The sequence below is a fragment of the Mytilus trossulus genome, chromosome 4 (genome assembly GCF_036588685.1).
Source record: "Mytilus trossulus isolate FHL-02 chromosome 4, PNRI_Mtr1.1.1.hap1, whole genome shotgun sequence".
NCBI classification, from domain to species: Eukaryota; Metazoa; Mollusca; class Bivalvia; order Mytilida; family Mytilidae; genus Mytilus; species Mytilus trossulus.
Genome location: NC_086376.1, coordinates 26,185,977 through 26,208,174, shown reverse-complemented (window position 1 = coordinate 26,208,174; position 22,198 = coordinate 26,185,977). Strand labels below are relative to the sequence as shown.

Below are 22,198 nucleotides of genomic sequence, written 5' to 3'. Positions count from 1 at the left end.
ATTGTTATTTGGATGGAGAGTTGTCTCATTGGCACCCACACCACATCTTCCTATGTCTTTACATATATATACATCTCCATGCCTTATATCATGATGTACTGTAGTACGCCGCTAGATTAAAACTGACGAGGAAAGGTAACACACGGCCACCAAAAGCTTTATTTTTGTGAAGCCCAGGTGGTCGTGTGGTCTAGCGGGACGGCGACAGTGCGGGCGATTTGGTGTCACGATATCTCAGTAGCATGGGTTCGAATCCAGGCGAGGGAAGAACAAAAACATTGCGAAAGCAAATTTACAGATCTAACATGGTTGGGTTGATGTTTAGACGAGTTTTATATATATACACTCTCTTCTAAACATCAGCCCAACAATATGTTATATCTGTAAATTATATATATATATAACTCGTCTAAACATCAACCCAACCATGTTAGATCTGTAAATATATATATATACATATATAATTCAGGATAGCTGATCTGTAACAAATCTATCTTCATGCCTTATATATCACGTACTGTATTATGACGAGTGGTCTAGCGTGTCGGATACAGTGCAAGGCGATTTGATCTAAGTAGCATTGTGAAATTAGGATATTTGTATCTGATGCAGCTAATGATATAAACACAACATACCAACAACAGACACTCGAAATCTCACAAAAACATGTTCATTCATACGCAGAAACCCAATTTAAAACAAACAATTCATGGTCAATACATGCATACTAATAAGCACAGACACACAATGTGGTTCACTGTGACTTGCTAAACTTCCCCATTTGTCTAATCAATATGTCGTAAAGTAAAAATAGATTTCACTCCAATTTTCATGATGGTCAGAACAATCACTACTTTAAAGAAAGATATCATCTGGGACGGCACATACATTAAAGAATATATAACAAAGGCAAAGGGATATTCAGACAAACAGAATGCGAAGGCAATAAACGAAAATCGACTAAAACGCAAACCGCAATAGTTATTCTTGTACTCAAAACACAACATATAGAAAAACTAAAGATTGAGTTATACAAAACCCACCAAACAGCGGGTGATCTCATGCATGTGCTCCGGAATGTTAATAAGCTGGTTCATCTCCACATGTGGCATCCTTCGCTTTCACTCATAAGTACAACCCTAAAAAATCGCCTGATATGTAAGTATATACTTTAGTATTCAATTATTTTTTTTTTAATTTTTTACAGGGTTCATGGTTGGAGACATACATTTTGTTTGGAACTTGAGTTTTATTGACTGGCCGTATAATGACAACGTCAAGATGTAAAGAGTCATGTGTAATATTATTTTTGTCCCCTCAGTACATCCTTTCATATGCGCTATTACAGACAAAAATCAAACATACAGAAAGACTTGCCGGAACATAACAACGAATTCGTTAACTCCTAATTAGTACTTTAGATAATGAAAGAATCATTGACCTCGTTTAGTTACAGCAAACTTCATTCAATCTAATGCAACAAGATTTTAGGTGAAATAGGTAGTTGTGGTAGGTTAATCTTGACATTCGGAGAATTTTCCTCTGCTAAACTTCTCAATCTATTACGGGTTTCAAAATATAAGACTATTGATCACAATTATCCTTGTATTCTTGTTATAGCCTTGGCGGCTATTTTCGTTGATCGACAGAAAAAAAACCTATACTGTACCGTAGATACGGTAAGGATTTCTTGAGAATAATTCACCGCAAGTAATTTAGTAGTTTCACAAGATCTGATGAAAGTTTTACGACGGTCTGACGATAACAAACTATTGTACGACGGATGCTAAGTGATGCCAACAACTCGCATGTTTTTTATGATCACGCAGATGAGCTAGTGGTATTCATATTATCTGGAAAAATTGAAACGAATAAAAGTTAGCGCACCGTCAACTCATTGTAAACATTGGTTAGTATTTATAGGATTCTTGTAGTAGTTTTTTCTCTGAATTTCACTGTCATCAATCCCATTTTTTGGAGAGGGCATGTTATGGTTTTCGGCACTTCTCAAAATGTTTTTTTTTAAAGAAAAATGTTATGTATGTTTTAAAATGGAAGACTTTATGATTTAAAGACAAATTTAAAAAAACAAAAATCTTATTTTACGTGCTTTCTATACAAATATTCATATGTTTTAAAAGTATTCAATCAGCAAAAACAAACAATTCAAAGAACGAAAGTGCATGATAAATGCTTGTTTTGTGTGTACTTTTTAAAATTAAGCTTACCGGTTACTAGCAACGAGCCAAAGTTGTAAATCCATGACAAAGCATCACGCATATCATTCAAAAAAAATAAAAAAAATAAAACTGCAATAGTATCAAGACAGTCAAGATAAATTATGAATAAAAGAGATGGGCCATTGTGTACATATACTAAGGGGAAACTTCGTGCTAAGTATTATTATTCATTGTTTCATTGCATTTAATAGAAAAAAAGGGGATTTTGTGGCAAATAAAACAATTTATTTGTAGAAAATCCACAGACGTTAATAAAGAGAATTGTGTTATAAAATTAAGAACATGGATTACTTACTTGTTTTCTATGATGTGCTAGCGTTTCTTGTTGACAAAAGGTCCTAAACAACCTTTACATTCCAAAAAAAAATCGTGCTGAGTCACGAAAGTCGAGCGCACCTTAAAATGCGTACTTGAATTGGTCCATATTTATATTTGATTTCATCAATATCTAAATTTATAAAATTGTTTAAAGAAATATCTACCATGCACTGAGACTAGTCTCAACATGTAGGCACCGAATTGTTGAATATTAGAGTACTAGGGATAAGGCTGTGGATTTTCTATAAAATTTCCATATGTTTAGCATTGAATCAACACAAGCCGAAGAGTACGTTATCCTTAAATTAATTTGATAAAAATAATATTAAAAACGGACTTCCATATATCTATCTGTTTTGTAGATTTTTGGTTATGAGATAAATCGAAAGCCAAAAAAAGTAAACCGGAAATGAATTTAGTTTGGTCACATGACCATTATGGCTGACAGCGATGAAAACAGTCCACCCTCTTCGCCTGACCCGGGTGAAGAGTGTAGTCCCCGTATTGTTACTATAACAAAGACAGAAACTGGATTTGGCTTCAATGTTAGAGGGCAGGTTAGCGAAGGGGGTGTTTTGAAATCAATAAATGGAACTCTATATGCACCACTTCAGCACGTTAGTGCCGTGCTCGACGGTGGAGCAGCTCAACAAGCTGGAATTCGTAAAGGAGACAGAATATTAGAAGTGTAAGTCTTTTTCTGTCTTTTTTGCATACAAGTATGTGAAATTTTAACTCCTTTCAATGTCAATATGGTCAAGTGTCTCATGTTTTTTGGGAGTAAATTTTGTTATCATTATTAATATTCTTATGTTTATGGAGAAAGTTTAGTCGTCAGATGTTCATACATTTCATTTTCGTTTATTTATGCATCTGTATCTGTATCTGTATGGTTACGTCGTAGCTACCAATTCTGGCTTTAATACAACGGGGCGTGAAGATGAAGATTTCCAGAAGATTGTTGGTGTAAAATGGATTATGCATGTTTGTTTTACTTGCCAATAGACTTTTTGTATACGCATAATCAGATAATATTATTGCAAAGACCTTTTTGAGGTTATCAGTTACAAATTTGCTGTAAACCGATTATTCATTTGTTATATGCTATACGAAAACCTACAAGTCCTGATACATATACCTTTATATCGCTTTTCCCAGCTCACTGGAGAATCTGTCCGGCTTGAACTATTTACAGGGGTGGATCCAGGACTTCCAGTTAGGGGGGTGAAATTTTGTTTTTGCCGAGCAGAGCGAGGTGGAAAAATTCTTGCGAGTTTTTTTTTAGGTAAAATTATTGTTCTAAAGGGGTGAAATGTAGATATCTCAAACTATTGTGTGTTAAAATTAGCGAGGAATTAAAGTTAAAAGCTGAAACCGCCTAAATTCACACCTGACAACAATCTACAGATAGAATGGCGGACAGACGGACGCAAAGTGAGACGAGACAGATCACAATTGCTCACCTGACCAATATATTTTTCAAACGAAAAGTTCTACTTTTACCAGCAATTTTTAATTGTCCTTTCATACTATCTGTTTTTTACTTTTTTGATTTTCGGAGGTCGTGCCAGACTTTACTGTGTTCGCCACAAGCAACTAAAATCAGGATGAGATGCATTTACGCAGTTATATTTATTTTCTTGGGATTCCAAGCATACAGTAATACGGTACAGAATTCGGCTAAATATTTAGGTTGCAAGTGAGAAATAAATATATATTCACAGAGATACAAATTAATAAACTAACCTTTCGCTTGAAACAGTTTTTCTATCTTTCATTACGGATTTAATAAAAGAATCTCACCTGCCAATTGTTTTCTTGACCATGTCATGATGAAATTGTGAAAGTGAGTAAGGGATGTTTTGGGACTTCGATTATCAAACAAATTGATTATAAAAACTGCAAATACAATGTAACATTTGTTTTTACTTTAAGAGCTGACAAACCTATTGTATTTGGCAGCTCCACGTTTGACACCTTCCTTTGAAATTATTTATAGAACTTTAATAAAGCGTAGGTCAGTTGATTCGTAATCACGTTGATTCTGTAAACTGACTGTTTTATATACTTTGAATGTTGAAAAAGATTAAATGGTCTCTACTGATACTTAAATATGTTGAAGTTAACCCATGGTTTGCAAATTTTAGGGGGGGGGGGCGCACGCACGCCTTGCCCCGCCTAAATCCGCCCCTGATTTACGTCATACAACAATCACTTTTCCATTGTGGTGTCAGATATTTTGTATTATGACATCAATAAGGGAACCTGTGTGATGTCCAGTAATGGCGGACACAAAATGTAGTGTTTGAATTACCTCCCTTACACTGCTTTTAAATTATGTTTAAATAAATATTGTATTGAAAGGCTGTTAATTTATTTTAAGAACTTACTGTTATTAAAGATATATTAATATTCTATTTTAAGACTTTTATTGATGTATTTAAATAGGTAATTATGGTTGCAAACTTCATTGGAAATTTGAGATTATGACCAAATCTTGATGAAAAGAATTATTTTTTTGTGTGGGGGATGGGGGGGGGGGGGACATTTTTTTTCTCAAAATTTCAGAAATTAAAAGAAAATTTCTTCAAATATTAGTTTTTTTCAAAAGAAAGAGGAGTAAAACTTTTTAATTTTTGTTTGGTGGGGGGAGGTGTCAAACAGCATGGTGTTATGTACAAAAGCAAAAAAATAAATAGAAATTCAAATCATATAAACAATTCAATGTTCTTTGACTACAGTTATTTTGTTACAATCTAAATTCAGACCTGTATCAAGTGCGAATAATTGTGTCCATTTTTGCCCAAACTGTTCAGGGTTGGACCTCTGCTGTCGTATCAAGCTACATTCGGCAAAGCAATTATTATATTTTTGATATCAAACTATGTACAATTCTCTTAATTGCATATGGATTAACCTACCTTCCCCATGATTTATGGATTTGAAATAGTCGAAATGCAGTTTTAAAATTATTTAAATTATTAAATATGCAATAACTTAACCCAAAATGTTATACCATTCCTGACTGACCTTAGATTTGACTGCCATCAATATGTATCATATATCCTAATTTACATTTTTTAAATTTTATTACAGAAATGGTGTAAGTGTGGAGGGTTCTACACATAAACAAGTTGTAGACTTGATAAAATCAGGCGGTGATAAGCTGACACTTACTGGTAGGTACACAACTACACATAGTCTTGTTCATGTACACATGCTTTAGAATTATACTAGAAATATTCTTTTGTTGCTTTCTGGATTTTTTTTCTACTGATAGCTCTGTTCACTTTTAAAATGTCATAAACAAAACAATTCAATATTTTTTTAATATAAGCGTTGTGGTCAAAATTGATAAGTGTAGCAATTTATCAGTTATTCATTTAAATATTACTCTACCTGCATTAACCTGAAATTCAAAATTTTTCAAAAGTTTCATGATGATTTTATTAAGTTTGTTTTATTGCACTGAAATTGTATTTGTAATTGACAAATTGAATAAGAAATTGTGGGGAGGGATACAATTTTAGATTTCAAAAATTGAAAAGAATTTTTTTCAAATATTTGTTTTTTTTTGTGGGAATTAACATTCAACAGCATACATGACATAGTGAATTGCTCAAAAGCAAAAAAATATTTTTAAGTTCATTGGACCGCATTCCTTCTGTGTCAGAAACCTATGCTGTGTCAACTATTTGATCACAATCCAAATTCCGAGCTGTATCCAGCTTAAATGTTGTGTCTATACTTGCTCCAACTGTTCCGGGTTCTCTGCGGTCTTATAAAACTGCCCCCTGCAGAGCATCTGGTTATTTTTTTGGTAACAGTTGGAATTTGGTGAGACTCTTGCTTTGCCAACTTCCTTCAATATTTAAACTCATTTATGACTAATTCTTTTCAGTAATATCAGTACCAGATCAAGTTGCAGAAAGACTGGAACCCAGTGATGATTCTTCTGGTCCTTCATACATTGATTATTCTGAAAGACGCTCACTACCAATCTCAATACCAGATTATCAAACCATAGAGCATGCTGGAGACAAATTTGTGGTGAGTAACATTTTATTTTTGATAATTTACAACAGTAATTTACAAATATTGATTCCATTAAGGTTTTAAGTATTATATCACAAGTTTCTTTATGTTAAATGAAGTTTTATGGTTTTTGAGTTGATGCAACTTATAACCACAATCCTGTCCCAAGGAATGTGCATGACAATTTGTTCATCCAACATTTAACTGAGCTTCTGCTATTTCATGCCCCGCAGTGGCAGAGGGGGCATAAAGTGTTACCCTTGTTTGTCTGTGCAACTATATGTTTGTAGTCCCAAAAATAAGGTTATGAACTTTTAAATGAAATTAAGAATAGAAATGGGGAATGTGCCAAAGAGATAACAACCAGACCAAAGAGCAAAAAACAACCAAAGGACACCAATTGGTATTCAGCACAGATAGGAAATTCTTCTCCCATAGGCGGGCTTCAGCTGGCCCCAAAACAAAACTATATACTAGTTCAGTGATAATGGAAGTCATACTTAACTCAGAAATATACAAATGAACTAAAATTAAAAATCATATAAGACTGACAAAGACCAGAATGGCCCTTAAACAAGTTTGACTCAAACAAATGTTTTGAATCGTATTCAAAAAGCTTATTACCTTAACACACAATTTCAGATAATGATTTCAGTGTCTAATCTCATTAAATATGGCCTCATGATCAGTTTCCAATTGTCATTGATATGGTCTCAGTTTCCAATTTTCATTGATAATGGCCTCAGTTTCCAATTGTCATGGATAATGGTCTCACTTTCCAATTGTCATTGATAATGGTTTCAGTTTCCAATTGTCATTGATAATGGTCTCAGTTTCCAATTGTCATTGATAATGGTTTTTGTTTCCAATTGTCATTGATAATGGTCTCAGTTTCCAATTGTCATTGATAATGGTCTCAGTTTCCAATTGTCATTGATAATGGTCTCAGTTTCCATTTTTCATTGATAATGGTATCTGTTTTTCCAAATTATCATTGATAATGGTCTCAGTTTCCATTTGTCATTGATAATGGTTTTTGTTTCCAATTGTCATTGATAATGGTTTTAGCTTCCAATTGTCATTGATAATGGTTTCAGTTTCCATTTGTCATTGATAATAGTCTGAGTATCCAATTGTCATTGATAATGGTCTTTGTTCCACTTGTCATTAATAATGGTCTCAGTTTCCAAATTATGATTGATAATGGTTTTAGTTTCCAATTGTTATTGATAATGGTTTCAGTTTCCGATTGTCATTGATAATGGTCTTTGTTTCCAATTGTCATTGATAATGGTCTCAGTTTCCAATTGTCATTGATAATGGTTTTAGTTTCCAATTGTCATTGATAATGGTTTTAGTTTCCAATTGTCATTGATAATGGTTTCAGTTGCCAATTGTAATTGATAATGGTCTCAGTTTCCAATTGTCATTGATAATGGTTTTAGTTTCCAATTGTTATTGATTATGGTCTCAGTTTCCAATTGTCATTGATAATGGTTTCAGTTTCCAATTGTCATTGATAATGGTTTCAGTTGCCAATTGTTATTGATAATGGTCTCAGTTTCCAATTGTCATTGATAATGGTTTTAGTTTCCAATTGTTATTGATTATGGTCTCAGTTTCCAATTGTCATTGATAATGGTTTCAGTTTCCAATTGTCATTGATAATGGTCTGAAATTCCAATTGTCATTGATAATGGTTTTAGTTTCCAATTGTCATTGATAATGGTCTCAGTTTCCAATTGTCATTGATAATGGTCTCAGTTTCCATTTTTCATTGATAATGGTATCTGTTTTTCCAAATTATCATTGATAATGGTCTCAGTTTCCATTTGTCATTGATAATGGTTTTTGTTTCCAATTATCATTGATAATGGTTTTAGCTTCCAATTGTCATTGATAATGGTTTCAGTTTCCATTTGTCATTGATAATAGTCTGAGTATCCAATTGTCATTGATAATGGTCTTTGTTCCACTTGTCATTAATAATGGTCTAAGTTTCCAAATTATGATTGATAATGGTTTTAGTTTCCAATTGTTATTGAGAATGGTTTCAGTTTCCGATTGTCATTGATAATGGTCTTTGTTTCCAATTGTCATTGATAATGGTATCAGTTTCCAATTGTCATTGATAATGGTTTTAGTTTCCAATTGTCATTGATAATGGTTTTAGTTTCCAATTGTCATTGATAATGGTTTCAGTTGCCAATTGTAATTGATAATGGTTTCAGTTTCCAATTGTCATTGATAATGGTTTTAGTTTCCAATTGTTATTGATTATGGTCTCAGTTTCCAATTGTCATTGATAATGGTTTCAGTTTCCAATTGTCATTGATAATGGTTTCAGTTGCCAATTGTTATTGATAATGGTCTCAGTTTCCAATTGTCATTGATAATGGTTTCAGTTGCCAATTGTTATTGATAATGGTCTCAGTTTCCAATTGTCATTGATAATGGTTTTAGTTTCCAATTGTTATTGATTATGGTCTCAGTTTCCAATTGTCATTGATAATGGTCTCAGTTTCCAATTGTCATTGATAATGGTCTCAGTTTCCAATTGTCATTGATAATGGCCTCATGATCAGTTTCCAATTGTCATTGATAATGGTCTGAGTTTCCAATTGTCAAATATCAATTTTACTCAAATATGAGTCATATTCTGATGTCTCAAAGGGTCCCAGTCTTTGATTTCATTGGTATTGGTCTCATTTTAAATATCATGGCATATTCATTGAAAACTTTTACAAGTTTGATGAGTTTGCATTTAAACCCTTATTATGATCAATCTCTATAATGTTATCCCTACAGCTCTCTTACACAATATAATGTTAGGGGGAATTTTTTTTTATTTCAACTGTTAATTCTCAGTTTTCTGTTGCATTGCCTGTATTTTTGGCAACTGTGTGAAACATTTCCACAAAGATCAACAATTTAATCAAGTTTCTATCAAGTATCGGATTACATAATTTATCTTGTAAATGTGCTTTGAATATTGAATTTGAATGATGATATTATTGAGGGAAAGAGATAAAATTATATCCATATTTAGTTACTTTGTTAAAGTAAACTTGGTAAATTTGATTACCAGTGTTTACATTGATCATTATGTATAACTGTTGATCATGTTAGCTATTTGTAATGAAAATATTTATGTTTTTTGAAAAAAACTCTTTTTTTATGGTGCAATCAGCAATGTTTTATAAATGATATATGATGACTTTTCATCAAATTTTAACAGATATTATCAAGACCCCAAGAGATAGTGTTGTTAATTTTTTTGGAAATTTTGGGTACCAAAAATCCTGTTACCTCATTAATATTTCTAATACAAAGTAACTGAGTAGGTATAGTAATGGTTCAACAACCATCAACATGATCACAAACTCCTTGTCATAAAAAAATGAAATAAATAGCAAAGAAAACTTTTTGTTGTTGTTGTTGTTTAGATGGTTTGTGATGCTTTCATTCTCTGATCATTCTAATGTATATATCTTATAACAAATGGGTAGGTTTGATACCAATATTGAAAGGACTCTTATTGCTTCAGATTACAAATATTGACAATCTGAAATCAAATCAGGTAGAAGGACTGAAGGCCCTCATATATCATAGGTTTTGTTTAATTAAACAACCTACAATTCTTATAATGGATGACATAAGATTAAGTTTCAAATATCCTGTTGGTTGTTGAAAATATAGCAATTTATTTGTTAAAAATATAAATTGTCTGATAGAAAGTTTTCTGTAAATCATTAATATAGGGAACTACATGTTTATGTGTCACAATACTAAACATACAAGATTTGTCAGTCTTATTTCATCAGTTTGTTACATATTATCTTACATTTTACATAAAATACATTTCAGGTGAAAACAAAACTGAAGATCTATGTATCCAACTCCATAACCTTGTTTCTAACTTTGCCTACATTCCAAAGTCATGTGGGCAGTTTAAAAATTAAATAAAAAAGAAAAGGAAAAATAAATTTAATGCTACTTCAACTGCTTAGAATCCAAAATAGGTGTTTATGGTAGACTAATGTCGTTTAGCAAGGTTGGTCAGTAAAAAACATTCAATATATATATGAGGAAACAGCAACCCAACAACAAGAAGAAAAAGAAATTAACCTTAAGAGAACGTCTTATAGTGTTTCATAGAGGATTTTGACTATACCGTATTTCATTGATCTTTATAATTAAATACTAACTTTTATGTGTACTTTTAGGTGTTCAATATATACATGGCTGGCAGACATTTGTGTTCACGACGATACAGAGAATTTGATTGTTTACATAATAAATTAAAAAGAGAATTTCCAGACTTTAATTTTCCCAAAATACCTGGGAAAAAGTTATTTCAGTTGTCAGAGCAACAGTTAGATGCTAGACGACGTGGATTGGAACAGTATTTAGAAAAAGGTACGTTGTCATATAGCTACCTTGCTTAGTTGCTTTACATATTTTATGAAATGGGAATGGAAATGGGGAATGTGTCAAAAGGACAACAACCCAATCAAATAGCATAAAACAGCCAAATGTCACCAATGGGTATTCAATACAGTGAGTAAATCAAGCACCTGGAGGCATGCTTCAGCTGGCTCTAAACAAAAATGTGTACTTGTTCAGTGATAATGGACGTCATATATACTAAACTCGGAAATATGTAAATAACTTAAAATTAATGTATTGTTTTTATGAAGAATGATTCAGTATCATAACTTGCAGGTTAAAAATTTAATTGACTAAGAATCCAGGTATCTGATCATATCATGCTTGGATGTAAACATTTTCCTTAGGGAATATTTATAAATGAAAGTCATATGTACTTAAACAGGTAAAGAAGATAGATTGCATAGCTATCCAATTACTGCATTAAACCGTAAAAGGATAAGACATGTACGTTATAATATACTTTTCACATCAGTTTAATTTATCCTCTTCCTTATTGAAAAATATTGATCTTAGAGAACAATAACAAGTTTTCTGCATTAACCACATCTTGTTATCTTATTAGTATTATTATCAAGAGACAATTGTATCATTATCAGTATAGAATATAATTACTAGCATCTCTGTAGGATTTATTAGTGATATAAGACTTCTTATACTAAATATAGTTAATAGGACATTGTTACTTTATCATGTGGCGATTATGGTTTAGCTAATTAAATGGGTAGTGATAAGGTCAATGTACATTTTAGACAACACACAGCATCTCAAGGACAAATCCTCAATCTGTATAGCTAAAGGATGCTTCTTATTTCTTCTACAAAATGAAATACTACCTAATAAGGGTAATAATAAATAGCAAAAATTAATTGGATGGTACAACAGACCACACCAATGACCAACACCTGACTCCTAACAAAGACAAACAACAATGACCAACAATTGATCCTGATACCTTGACTTGAAACAAATACAATGTATTTGGGTTAAAGGACTATATAATAAAAAAAAAAGAAAACATATGTTAATCCTGTAAATGAATGAGCTACAACCTTTTAGATGTAAAGCAGTATTGGAAACCAATTTTTGAAGTAAAACAGTTTTTTGAAGATAACCAAATATAAAATTCACTATCTTTTTAATTTTTTTTAACATCATCTGACCAAATAAATCATTTCAACAAGTAGACCCTTGTTAAGAGTTTATACTTTAAACTCCTCACTGTGTGTAAGGTTAAACCGTAAAACAATTTAATTTGATTGTTTTGTGAAGAGATAATATGTAGTTGTCAATAAGGTTGCAACCCCTTAAAAGCCAACATGATCGAGCATCAAGGAAATCATAGATCACCAATCTAGCCCTGTTTTAAAATTGCCATCTTTAACTTTTTATATGCCATTATCAACCTTTTTAGCTCACCTGGCCTGAAGGGCCAAGTGAGCTTTTCCCATCACTTGGCGTCCGTCGGCGTCCTGCGTTAATTTTTACAAAAATCTTCTCCTCTGAAACTACTGGGCCAAATTAAACCAATCTTAGCCACAATCATCATTGGGGTATCTAGTTTAAAAAATGTGTCTGGTGACCCGGCCAACCAACCAAGATGGCCACCACAGCTTAAAATAGAACATAGGGGTAAAATGCAGTTTTTGGCTTATAACTCAAAAACCAAAGCATTTAGAGCAAATCTGACGTGGGTTAAATTGTTTATCAGGTCAAGATCTATCTGCCCTGAAATTTACAGATGAATCAGACATTTCGTTGTTAGGTTGCTGACCCTGAATTGGTAATTTTAAGGAAATTTTGCTGTTTTTGGTTATTATCTGGAATATTATTATAGATAGAGATAAACTGTAAGCAGCAATAATGTTCATCAAAGTAAGATCTACAAATAAGTCAACATGACCAAAATGGTCAGATGACCCCTTCAGGAGTTATTGCCCTTTATAGTCAATTTTTAACCATTTTTCGTAAATCTTAGTAATCTTTTAGAAAAATCTTCTCCTCTGAAACTACTGGGCCAAATTAATCCAAACTTGGCCATAATCATTATTAAGGTTTCTAGTTTAAAAAATGTGTCCGGTAACTTGGCAAACAAACCAAGATGGGCGCCATGGCTAAAAATAGAACATAGGGGTAAAATGCAGTTTTTGGCTTTTTACTCAAAAACCAAAGCATTAAGAGCAAATCTTACAGAAGGTCAAATTGTTGATCAGGTCAAGATCTATCTGCCCTGAAATTTTCCGATGAATCGGATAACTGTTTTTAGGTTGCTGCCCCTGAATTGGTAATTTTAAGGAAATTTTGCTGTTTTTGGTTATTATCTTGAATTTTATTATAGATAGAGATAAACTGTACACAGCAATACTGTACAGCAAAGTAAGACCTAAAAATGAGTCAACATGACCAATTGACCCCCTAAGGAGTTATTGCCCTTCATAGTCAATTTTTAACAATTTTCATAAAATTTGTAGATTTTCATTAATATTTTCCACAGAAACTACTGTTATAGATAGAGATAATTGTTAGCAGCAAGAATAAAGTAAGATCTACAAACACATCACCATCACCAAAACACAATTTTGTCATGAATCTATCTGTGTCCATTGTTTAATATTCACATAGACCAAGGTGAGCGACACAGGCTCTAGAGAGCCTCTAGTTATATGCCATTTTCAAATAATTTCCAGTTTTTAAAATTGCTCACTTGCATTTCTTTAAAAAAAAAAACTTGGCCATAGTTCAAAGGAATAATCAAATTAGCTGAAGTTTGGAAATCAGCCATTTTGGTTTGCAAAAACTTTGAAAATTTCAAAGACAAAATATACCAACTTGTTCAGCACTTTGATTTAAAGTTAGCAACAAGCAGACAGAAGTGTTGTACAATGAATTGTTTTTATTGATAGTTGACATCTTCAATGAAAATCATGCAAGGGCTTTAAAACCAACATTCAAGACCATTAACCACTCTCTTACTAAGTTACTAGAGGTTTTACTTTAGTTAATCTTATTTTTTTGTATGCAGAATGACTATAGTGTAGCGAGGTTGCTTCCCCTCAGTACAGGTAGAATATATGAAGCCAGTCTTAATCAACTGAGCTAGGGAATCGATTCTTTGGCTCAGTGGGTTAACGCACTGACTGCCATGGAGACGACCAGAGTTCGAATCCCGGTGGTGACGTTTTGAATTTGTAGAGTAGATACATGCTTTTCAGTTACATTTGGCGCCAGACTAAAAAATCCACGATGGTTATCTGGAGTATAGCTAGTGTTTGTGTTGTTTAGAGTCATATATAATGATATGATAACTCTTGTGGTGGGGGAATGGTGTAGCGGGGTTGCTTTCCCTCAGTACAGGTACAACATATAAAGCCAGTCTTAATCAACTGAGCTAGGGAATCGATTCTTTGGCTCAGTGGGTTAACACACTGACTGTCACGCAGATGACAGGGGTTTGAATCCCGGTGGTGACAATATGAATTTGTAAAGTAGATACATGCTCTCAGGTTACAATATCAAGGCCTTCTTATTTTTTCTAATAAAGCCTTATTTTTGCTCATTGTTGAAGGCCATACAGTGACCTATAGTTGTTAATTTCTGTGTCATTTGGTCTCTTGTGGAGAGTTGTTTCATACCACATCTTTATTTATGAATATATTATGTTTTTCTTATGGTGTCAATTTATAGAATATTTGTATAATGTCAAATTTTAAGATGGTTCAGATCAAGTTAATGTTTTGTCTGTTTGAGGGAGTTCTGCATTAGTTGAACCTCATGAAAATTGAACATTATTTAGTTTTTCTTACATTTTTCTTGTAATGCCAATAAAGGCCAGTTAATTAGAAAGTAAGTATTTATTTTATATCCTTGAAACTTACAGATTAAGGTTAAGTTATGTTCTGGGTGAATAAAATTTGTGAACGTTGTGATCCTAAGACAGAATATTGCTTTGCAAGTTTTCTGCACTTTATATTGTAATATAAGAATCAATTGATTATATATATTAAAGATACTGAGTTATGGTGTCATTGAAATTAAAAACTGCATAAGTACCACCACTTTACCAATTTGAATTGCTCCCTCATAGTCAACTGCTTCTCCCGCCATTGTCCAATATCAGAGTAAACAGACCCAGCATCTGTTGGTATCAAGGGGCCTCAGTGGCTGAGTTTCTGAAATCACTAGCCAGTCAACACTGAGGTTCTGAGTTTGAACCCTGCTCCTTTGACTCCAATCTTAATTGACTAGGATTTTCAGTTTTCCTATCATAGATTGGTTGTTTTATCTTCAACTTGGTACCCCGGACTGCCTCCACCAATTAAAACTGGCCACACGAAATAGCCAAAAAAGCAGTGTTTTAAAAGTGACGTTTAAACATGAAAAAATCAAAATCTTTGTGATAAACGCAAGATCAAAGTTCTGTGTGATGACATTCTGGTGATGTACATGTTGTGCTGAGTGTTGTCTTTTATTTATAACTGCTGATGAATTCAATTGTTTCACAGTGTATTCAACTGCTGTATACAATAGATATAATAAATGTCCAATAAATTCAGACTTAATACTATTAGCGTCCACTTTTTTTTCTTTATATTAAATTAACTATTTCTGTTTGTCATAATTATATCCCCGACCTCAGACACATAATGAATTTATAGACTAAATAATAGTAGAAGATTTTCAAGAATTAGATCATATATTTATATTTCTTCATGAGATATTGATAACTAATATATCAGATGTCTGAGCTATGTTTTTCTTAACACAATCAATAGGTTTCACTGTAATCAAGCATTACTTTGAAATGGTCCAAAATAGTGCATTTAAAACTAGAGGATGACTTCGTCTCTTTTGTTAAGCCTTTCAATGTTGGTTGTCAGATAGACCATTAAAATGATTGTTTATTGTCAAGAGATTTCTTTTATTTAATTTGTCTGAATGATCTGTAAACTAAATTTTTTACGAAATAATACTGTGAATGCATAATATTTTTCTCAACAGCTTCATATAACACTACTTAATTTTCACATTAATGAAATTGTCTGACCAAAAATATTTCTAAAACCTACTATTTTGGGAGATGTATCTTTTAATCCATATACTTATAGAAAAAAACGTACAATGTATTAAAAAAAAGAAAGATATTGATATTGTTTAATGTAAAGATAACCTGATCAAATCTCAAAACAATGATCTGATAATCTTTAAATGTACTTATAAAGAGATATACACCCTAACCTGAAGAACGTATATAAACAGCTTCTTAGAAAAATTTCTAGAAAAAAAACTTTTACAAATATCTTACTTTTTCAAAAACCTTTTTAGGTTACACTGAAATGCTCATAACTTATAAGGCTTACTTCTTCAAAGGTTTCGTTTTATAAAGTGTTCATGCTATTACGCAATACTTCTGAAGCAGTTTATGTTGTTTAGGCATGGACAAGGCCAACCTAATTATTATCAATTACCCCTTGTATTTTTAGCTCACCTGGCCCGAAGGGCCAAGTGAGCTTTTCCCATCACTTTGCGTCCGTCGTCGTCCGTCGTCTGTCGTCCGTCGTCCGTCGTCCGTCATCCGTCGTCGTTGTTAACTTTTACAAAAATCTTCTCCTCTGAAACTACTGGGCCAAATTGAACCAAACTTGGCCACAATCATCATTGGGGTATCTAGTTTAAAAAATGTGTGGCGTGACCCGGTCAACCAACCAAGATGGCCGCAACGGCTAAAAATAGAACATAGGGGTAAAATGCAGTTTTTGGCTTATAACTCAAAAACCAAAGCCTTAAGAGGAAATCTGACATGGGGTAAAATTGTTGATCAGGTCAAGATCTATCTGCCCTGAAATTTTCAGATAAATCAGTCAACCCGTTGTTAGGTTGCTGCCCCTGAATTGGTAATTTTGTGGAAAATTTGCTGTTTTTGGTTATTATCTTGAATATTATTATAGATAGAGATAAACTGTAAACAGCAATAATGTTCAGCAAAGTAGGATTTACAAATAAGTCAACATGACCGAAATGGTCAGTTGACCCCTTTAGGAGTTATTGCCCTTTATAGTCAATTTTTAACCATTTTTCGTAAATCTTAGTTATCTTTTACAAAAATCTTCTCCTCTGAAACTACTAGGCCAAATTAATCCAAACTTGACAACAATCATCTTTGGGGTATCTTGTTTTAAAAATGTGTCCGGTGACCCGACCATCAAATCAAGATGGCCGCCACAGCTAAAATAGAACATAGGGGTAAAAGGCAGTTTTTGGCTTATACCTCAAAAACCAAAGCATTTAGAGCAAATCTGACATGTGGTAAAACTGTTTATCAGATCAAGATCTATCTGCCCTTTAATTTTCAGATAAATCTGACAACCCATTGTTCGGTTGCTGCCCCTGAATTGGTAATTTTAGGGAAATTTTGCTGTTTTTGGTTATTATCTTGAATATTATTATAGATACAGATAAACTGTAAACAGCAATTATGTTCAGCAAAGTAAGATTTACAAATAAGTCAACATGACCGAAATGGTCAATTGACCCCCTAAGGAGTTATTGTCCTTTATAGTCAATTTTTAACAATTTTCATAAAATTTGTAAATTTTTATTAACATTTTCCACTGAAACTACTGGGCCAAGTTCATTATAGATAGAGATAAATGTAAGCAGCAAGACAGTTTAGTAAAGTAAGATTTACAAACACATCACCATCACCAAAACACAATTTTGTCATGAATCCATCTGCTTCCTTTGTTTGATATTCACATAGACCAAGGTGAGCGACACAGGCTCTTTGGAGCCTCTAGTTTTTTTATTGTAAAGAAGATATCAAAGGGAATACCTTTGTAAACATGCCGTAATTATATAATTCAATAATATACCATGTTAGGTTATACTTTTGTATCAAGTAAGAATTCTCCATAGATTTTCTGTGGTTTAACATTGTAAACATTGTAACATAAGTCTTGTGTGATTTGCCTTCAAGAGTAATTATTGAGTCTTAGACTATAAAGCTGACACAAGAGAAAGTAGCTTCATTAAAGTAGTAAAATATCATATGACTAATTGACATCCTGCATGTTATGCCATTTTATAACCAGAATTGACAGAACTTCTATAGTAATGGTTACAATAAAATAAGCATTAATTCAAAGACATTATATTGTTGTAAATTCTTTTGCTTAGAATATACATTTTTATATATAATACAATTCTTAATTTTGTAGGTTTTTTTTTTTGTTTTTTTATTAATTATGAAGGCCTTTGCTTAATATCACTTTATGGATTTTAAATTCACCTTGGAGTTCTGTTTATATCAATTTTGTTATTATTATTTTTTTTTACTTCATCTTTACCTTTAAATGAAAAATGTTTTATTTTATATATTGGATTTTTAAATATTTTTTTTTGTTCTATTATAATTACACCATGTACTCAAAAAATATCTATTAAGTAAAATTGAAGGCCAGGACTGACTTTGAGTTTGATTAAAAAATTAGTAGGTGCATTTACGGCTCTTTTTCCCCCACTTTAAGTCCATTAGATAACAATAACAATGTTTCAAGTTGATGCATAAACATTAATGAGTTTAAAGATTTTGTTTATGAATTTTTTTATTTTTTTACTGCAAATTTTCAAAACAATTAAAAAATAACGATTTCCCTGCCTCTCTAGAGGTCACACTGATAGCTTTAAAATGTGTGAGCGAATTATGCCCTGGACTATACTACTGGTTTTATCCCGTTTTGCCGAAAGGTTGCTTCCAAGGATGTCCATCTTTGTTACTGACAGATTTTAGTCATGATTTTATTTATTAGACCTTGATCAGCTGAGATGACAAACACTTAACACAGCTCATTTTATATGAAACTTGGTTCATAATATGACCCCAATAATGAGTGTTGTTATATATTTATTAAAATATTCATTTCCATCATCATAGCTAATTTAATTCAATCTTGTTTTACTTTTGTCTTTTGAGGCCTTAACTGACTGTGCGGTATGGGCTAATTTCATCCAATCTTAGAGAAAAACACAGAAAGTGTCAGTAATCAAGATGTGGTGTATGTATGTAAGAGATGTACCTTTATAACATCCATACTTTTAATGAACAGGGATGTAATTATAGATCTAATAATAATCCCATCTTTTCTAAGAATAGTAATTATTGTAAGAAGATTTTATGCTGACATTCAGTGATAAATGAAATATCCTAAAAAAAGTATTGTAGACGTTAGGAATAGCCATAGCATCAGTTTTCTACCTGATAGTGAATTTGCTAGCCCCATTTCATTTATACGATTTAACTATTTTTCATTTTTATTGTCCAAGCTTTTACGACATACAGAAATGAACTTCAAAACTGCATCTTTTTTACATATAACATTGATTCTGCAACTCTTAGGCATTTGATAAATTGTATGGAATGAGTTTACTATATAATCAGAGATAACACTGAATTCACAATATCTTCTCCATTTCTAAAGAACTTGGAAGAGTTATGTATTTTCCTATAGACATGTTTTAAACATTTTTCCTTAAATATCTTATACCATGAGATGTAATTAATTGTTTGTTATAAATGGTTTGATTCACAACAGTGGTTTGAACAGATCAATTGTATCTAGACAGTATTACCATTTATCAACTGCCAAGATGATACTGTACATTACTATGATCGTCAGACTCTTAATCAACAATCACAATAAAATGTCTATAACCTAGTGATGAAAATTAATTTGGAGACAAGGTAAATAACTTAACGGCTTTGAAACATGTTACATTTGTTGTATGATACTGAATTGTTGGTCACATGATTATCTAAGAAAGTTTTCTGAATGTTAACAGTGAAGACGGCTTCACATGATAGGATGTGTTCTAAATGTTAACAGGGAAACAGGAGTCACATGACAGGATGTGTACTAAATGTTAACAGGGAAACAGGAGTCACATGATAGGATGTGTTCTGAATGTTAGCAGGGAAACAGGAGTCACATGACAGGATGTGTACTAACAGTTAACAATGTAGCAGGAGACACATGACAGGATGTGTACTGAATGTTAACAATGTAGCAGGAGGCACATGAAAGGATGTGTACTGAAAGTTAATAAAGAAAAAGGAGTCACATGACAGGATGTGTACTGAAAGTTAACAATGTAGCAGGAGGCACATGACAGGATGTGTACTGAAAGTTAATAAGGAAACAGGAGTCACATGACAGGATGTGTACTAAACAGATATATCATGTAAAGGAGGGGTATTTGTGAAATAATACTAGAATAAGTCAAGAGAATGTTAAATTTCGCTATCAGTAAGGCGAGGGAAATTCATTCTCAAGATCAATTGTATCTGGACAGTATTACCATTAATCAACTGCCAAGATGATCTGTACATTATTTCTAAATCAACAATCACAATAAAATGTCTATATAACCTAGTGATGAAAATTAATTTGGAGACAATGTAAATAACTTAACGGCTTTGAGACATGTTAAATTTGCTGTATGATACTGAATTGTTGGTCACATGATTATCTAAGGAAATGTTCTGAATGGTTAACAGTGAAGACTGCTTCACATGATAGGATGTGTTCTAAATGTTAACAGGGAAACAGGAGTCACATGACTGGATGTGTACTAACAGTTAACAATGTAGCAGGAGGCACATGACAGGATGTGTACTGAAAGTTAACAATGTAGCAGGAGGCACATGACAGGTTGTGTACTAAAAGTTTACAATGTAGCAGGAGGCACATGATAGGATGTGTACTGAACGTTAACAAGGAAAAAGAAGTCACATGTTAGAATGTGTACCTACAACCTTGCAACCTGGCACTTCATTTATAAGGACCTGTAAACTTTTTTTCTTTAATTTATTATTTGGATTGATGCTTTCAAATATGCATTAATGTGACCTTGTGATGGGAGGCAAATTTTAAATATGTCCTTGCTACCTAAGGATGAACCCTTCTAGAGCCCCACTATTCCTCCCATTAGTAATCTCTTATAACTCTGCTATACAGAGCATAAGTCACTTGAACTCAATGTTATGACATTGATGCTATTAATTTATCATGGAACACATCTGTTGACAATTCCTTAAGGATGTATGATTGTGACATTGGTATTATGTGATAGACTGTTAGACATATTAAGTCACTTCTATTCCTTGTAGAAATAAGTTTAATGCTTCTTTTCTAATCATGAACCAGCTATGATTTTTCAAATGTTAAATGCTGTCTGTAATATTTTGTTATTTTTTATGTTTTCATAATCCCTTAAGTGTACTTCAAAAGGGATTTGACTACACTCACTGTTTTTGATTAAACACCCAATCTTTTTGTTTGGTACAAATAGGTTATTTCTAAAATAAATGAATCCATGGTACGTTACATTTAAAGTATGATTAAATGAAAAGCAGGAGGATTCTGACCAGATTTATAGTGTGTCACTTTCACTTGACCAATTCACATTTAAACTTGGCTTTTCAGGCATCAAACATTTTTGCTCATCAAGTCAACATTTTTCTGAAATACCTTGACTCACACAGCCTTTTTAAGAAATTGTGATTCAATATAAGTTATTATATATCATAAGTTCACTTCTTAGTTAGACTAATGAGTGCATGTTTTGCAGAAATTCAGTACAAACCAAGAAAAATTAGGCATCATAATTAAATTTAGTCCAATCATTTGCTGAGAAGAGATAGTTCATTAGTGATGAGAAATATTTTTTTTACACTGCTCAGGAAATGTGAAAATAGCATTAAATTTAGAGAAAAGTTATCTGTAATTTCAGGGACCTACTAGGTTTGCCGATTGGTCTAAGTAGTTACTACTGTAATCACTAGCCAGTCAACACTGAGGTTGTGAGTTTAACCCTCTTGTGCAGGTGCACTAGACTCCAATCTTAATTGACTAGGATTGTCAGTTTTCCTGTCATAGGTTATGCTTTTCTCCAGGCACTATGGCTTCCTCTACCAAAAAAAACCTGGCCACCATGAAATAGCCTAATAGCTTAAAAGTGGCATTAAAACACCATAAATAAATAAATATAAATAAATCTGTAATTTCAGTTTGTCTAGTGTGTAAAAGTACTTTAATGAAGATTGAAAAAATGAAGATATTCGGATGAACAATAATACATTTCTCTCCTTTCAGTTATAGCTA

At 32.5% G+C, this 22,198-nt stretch overlaps 1 protein-coding gene across 2 annotated transcripts in view; it reads left to right on the top strand.

Moving 5' to 3' along the window:
• Nucleotides 1-2,991: 2,991 nt before the first annotated feature.
• Nucleotides 2,992-22,198, top strand: part of LOC134714965 (sorting nexin-27-like) — a 40,242-nt gene continuing 21,035 nt past the window's right edge. For both annotated transcript variants that reach the window (XM_063576713.1, XM_063576711.1), the window contains exons 1-4: nt 2,992-3,246; nt 5,655-5,737; nt 6,460-6,608; nt 10,820-11,012. In XM_063576713.1, coding sequence (XP_063432783.1) covers nt 2,996-3,246; nt 5,655-5,737; nt 6,460-6,608; nt 10,820-11,012 — 676 coding nt within the window. In that variant the 5' untranslated portion in view covers nt 2,992-2,995. The remainder of the gene's footprint in view (nt 3,247-5,654; nt 5,738-6,459; nt 6,609-10,819; nt 11,013-22,198) is intronic.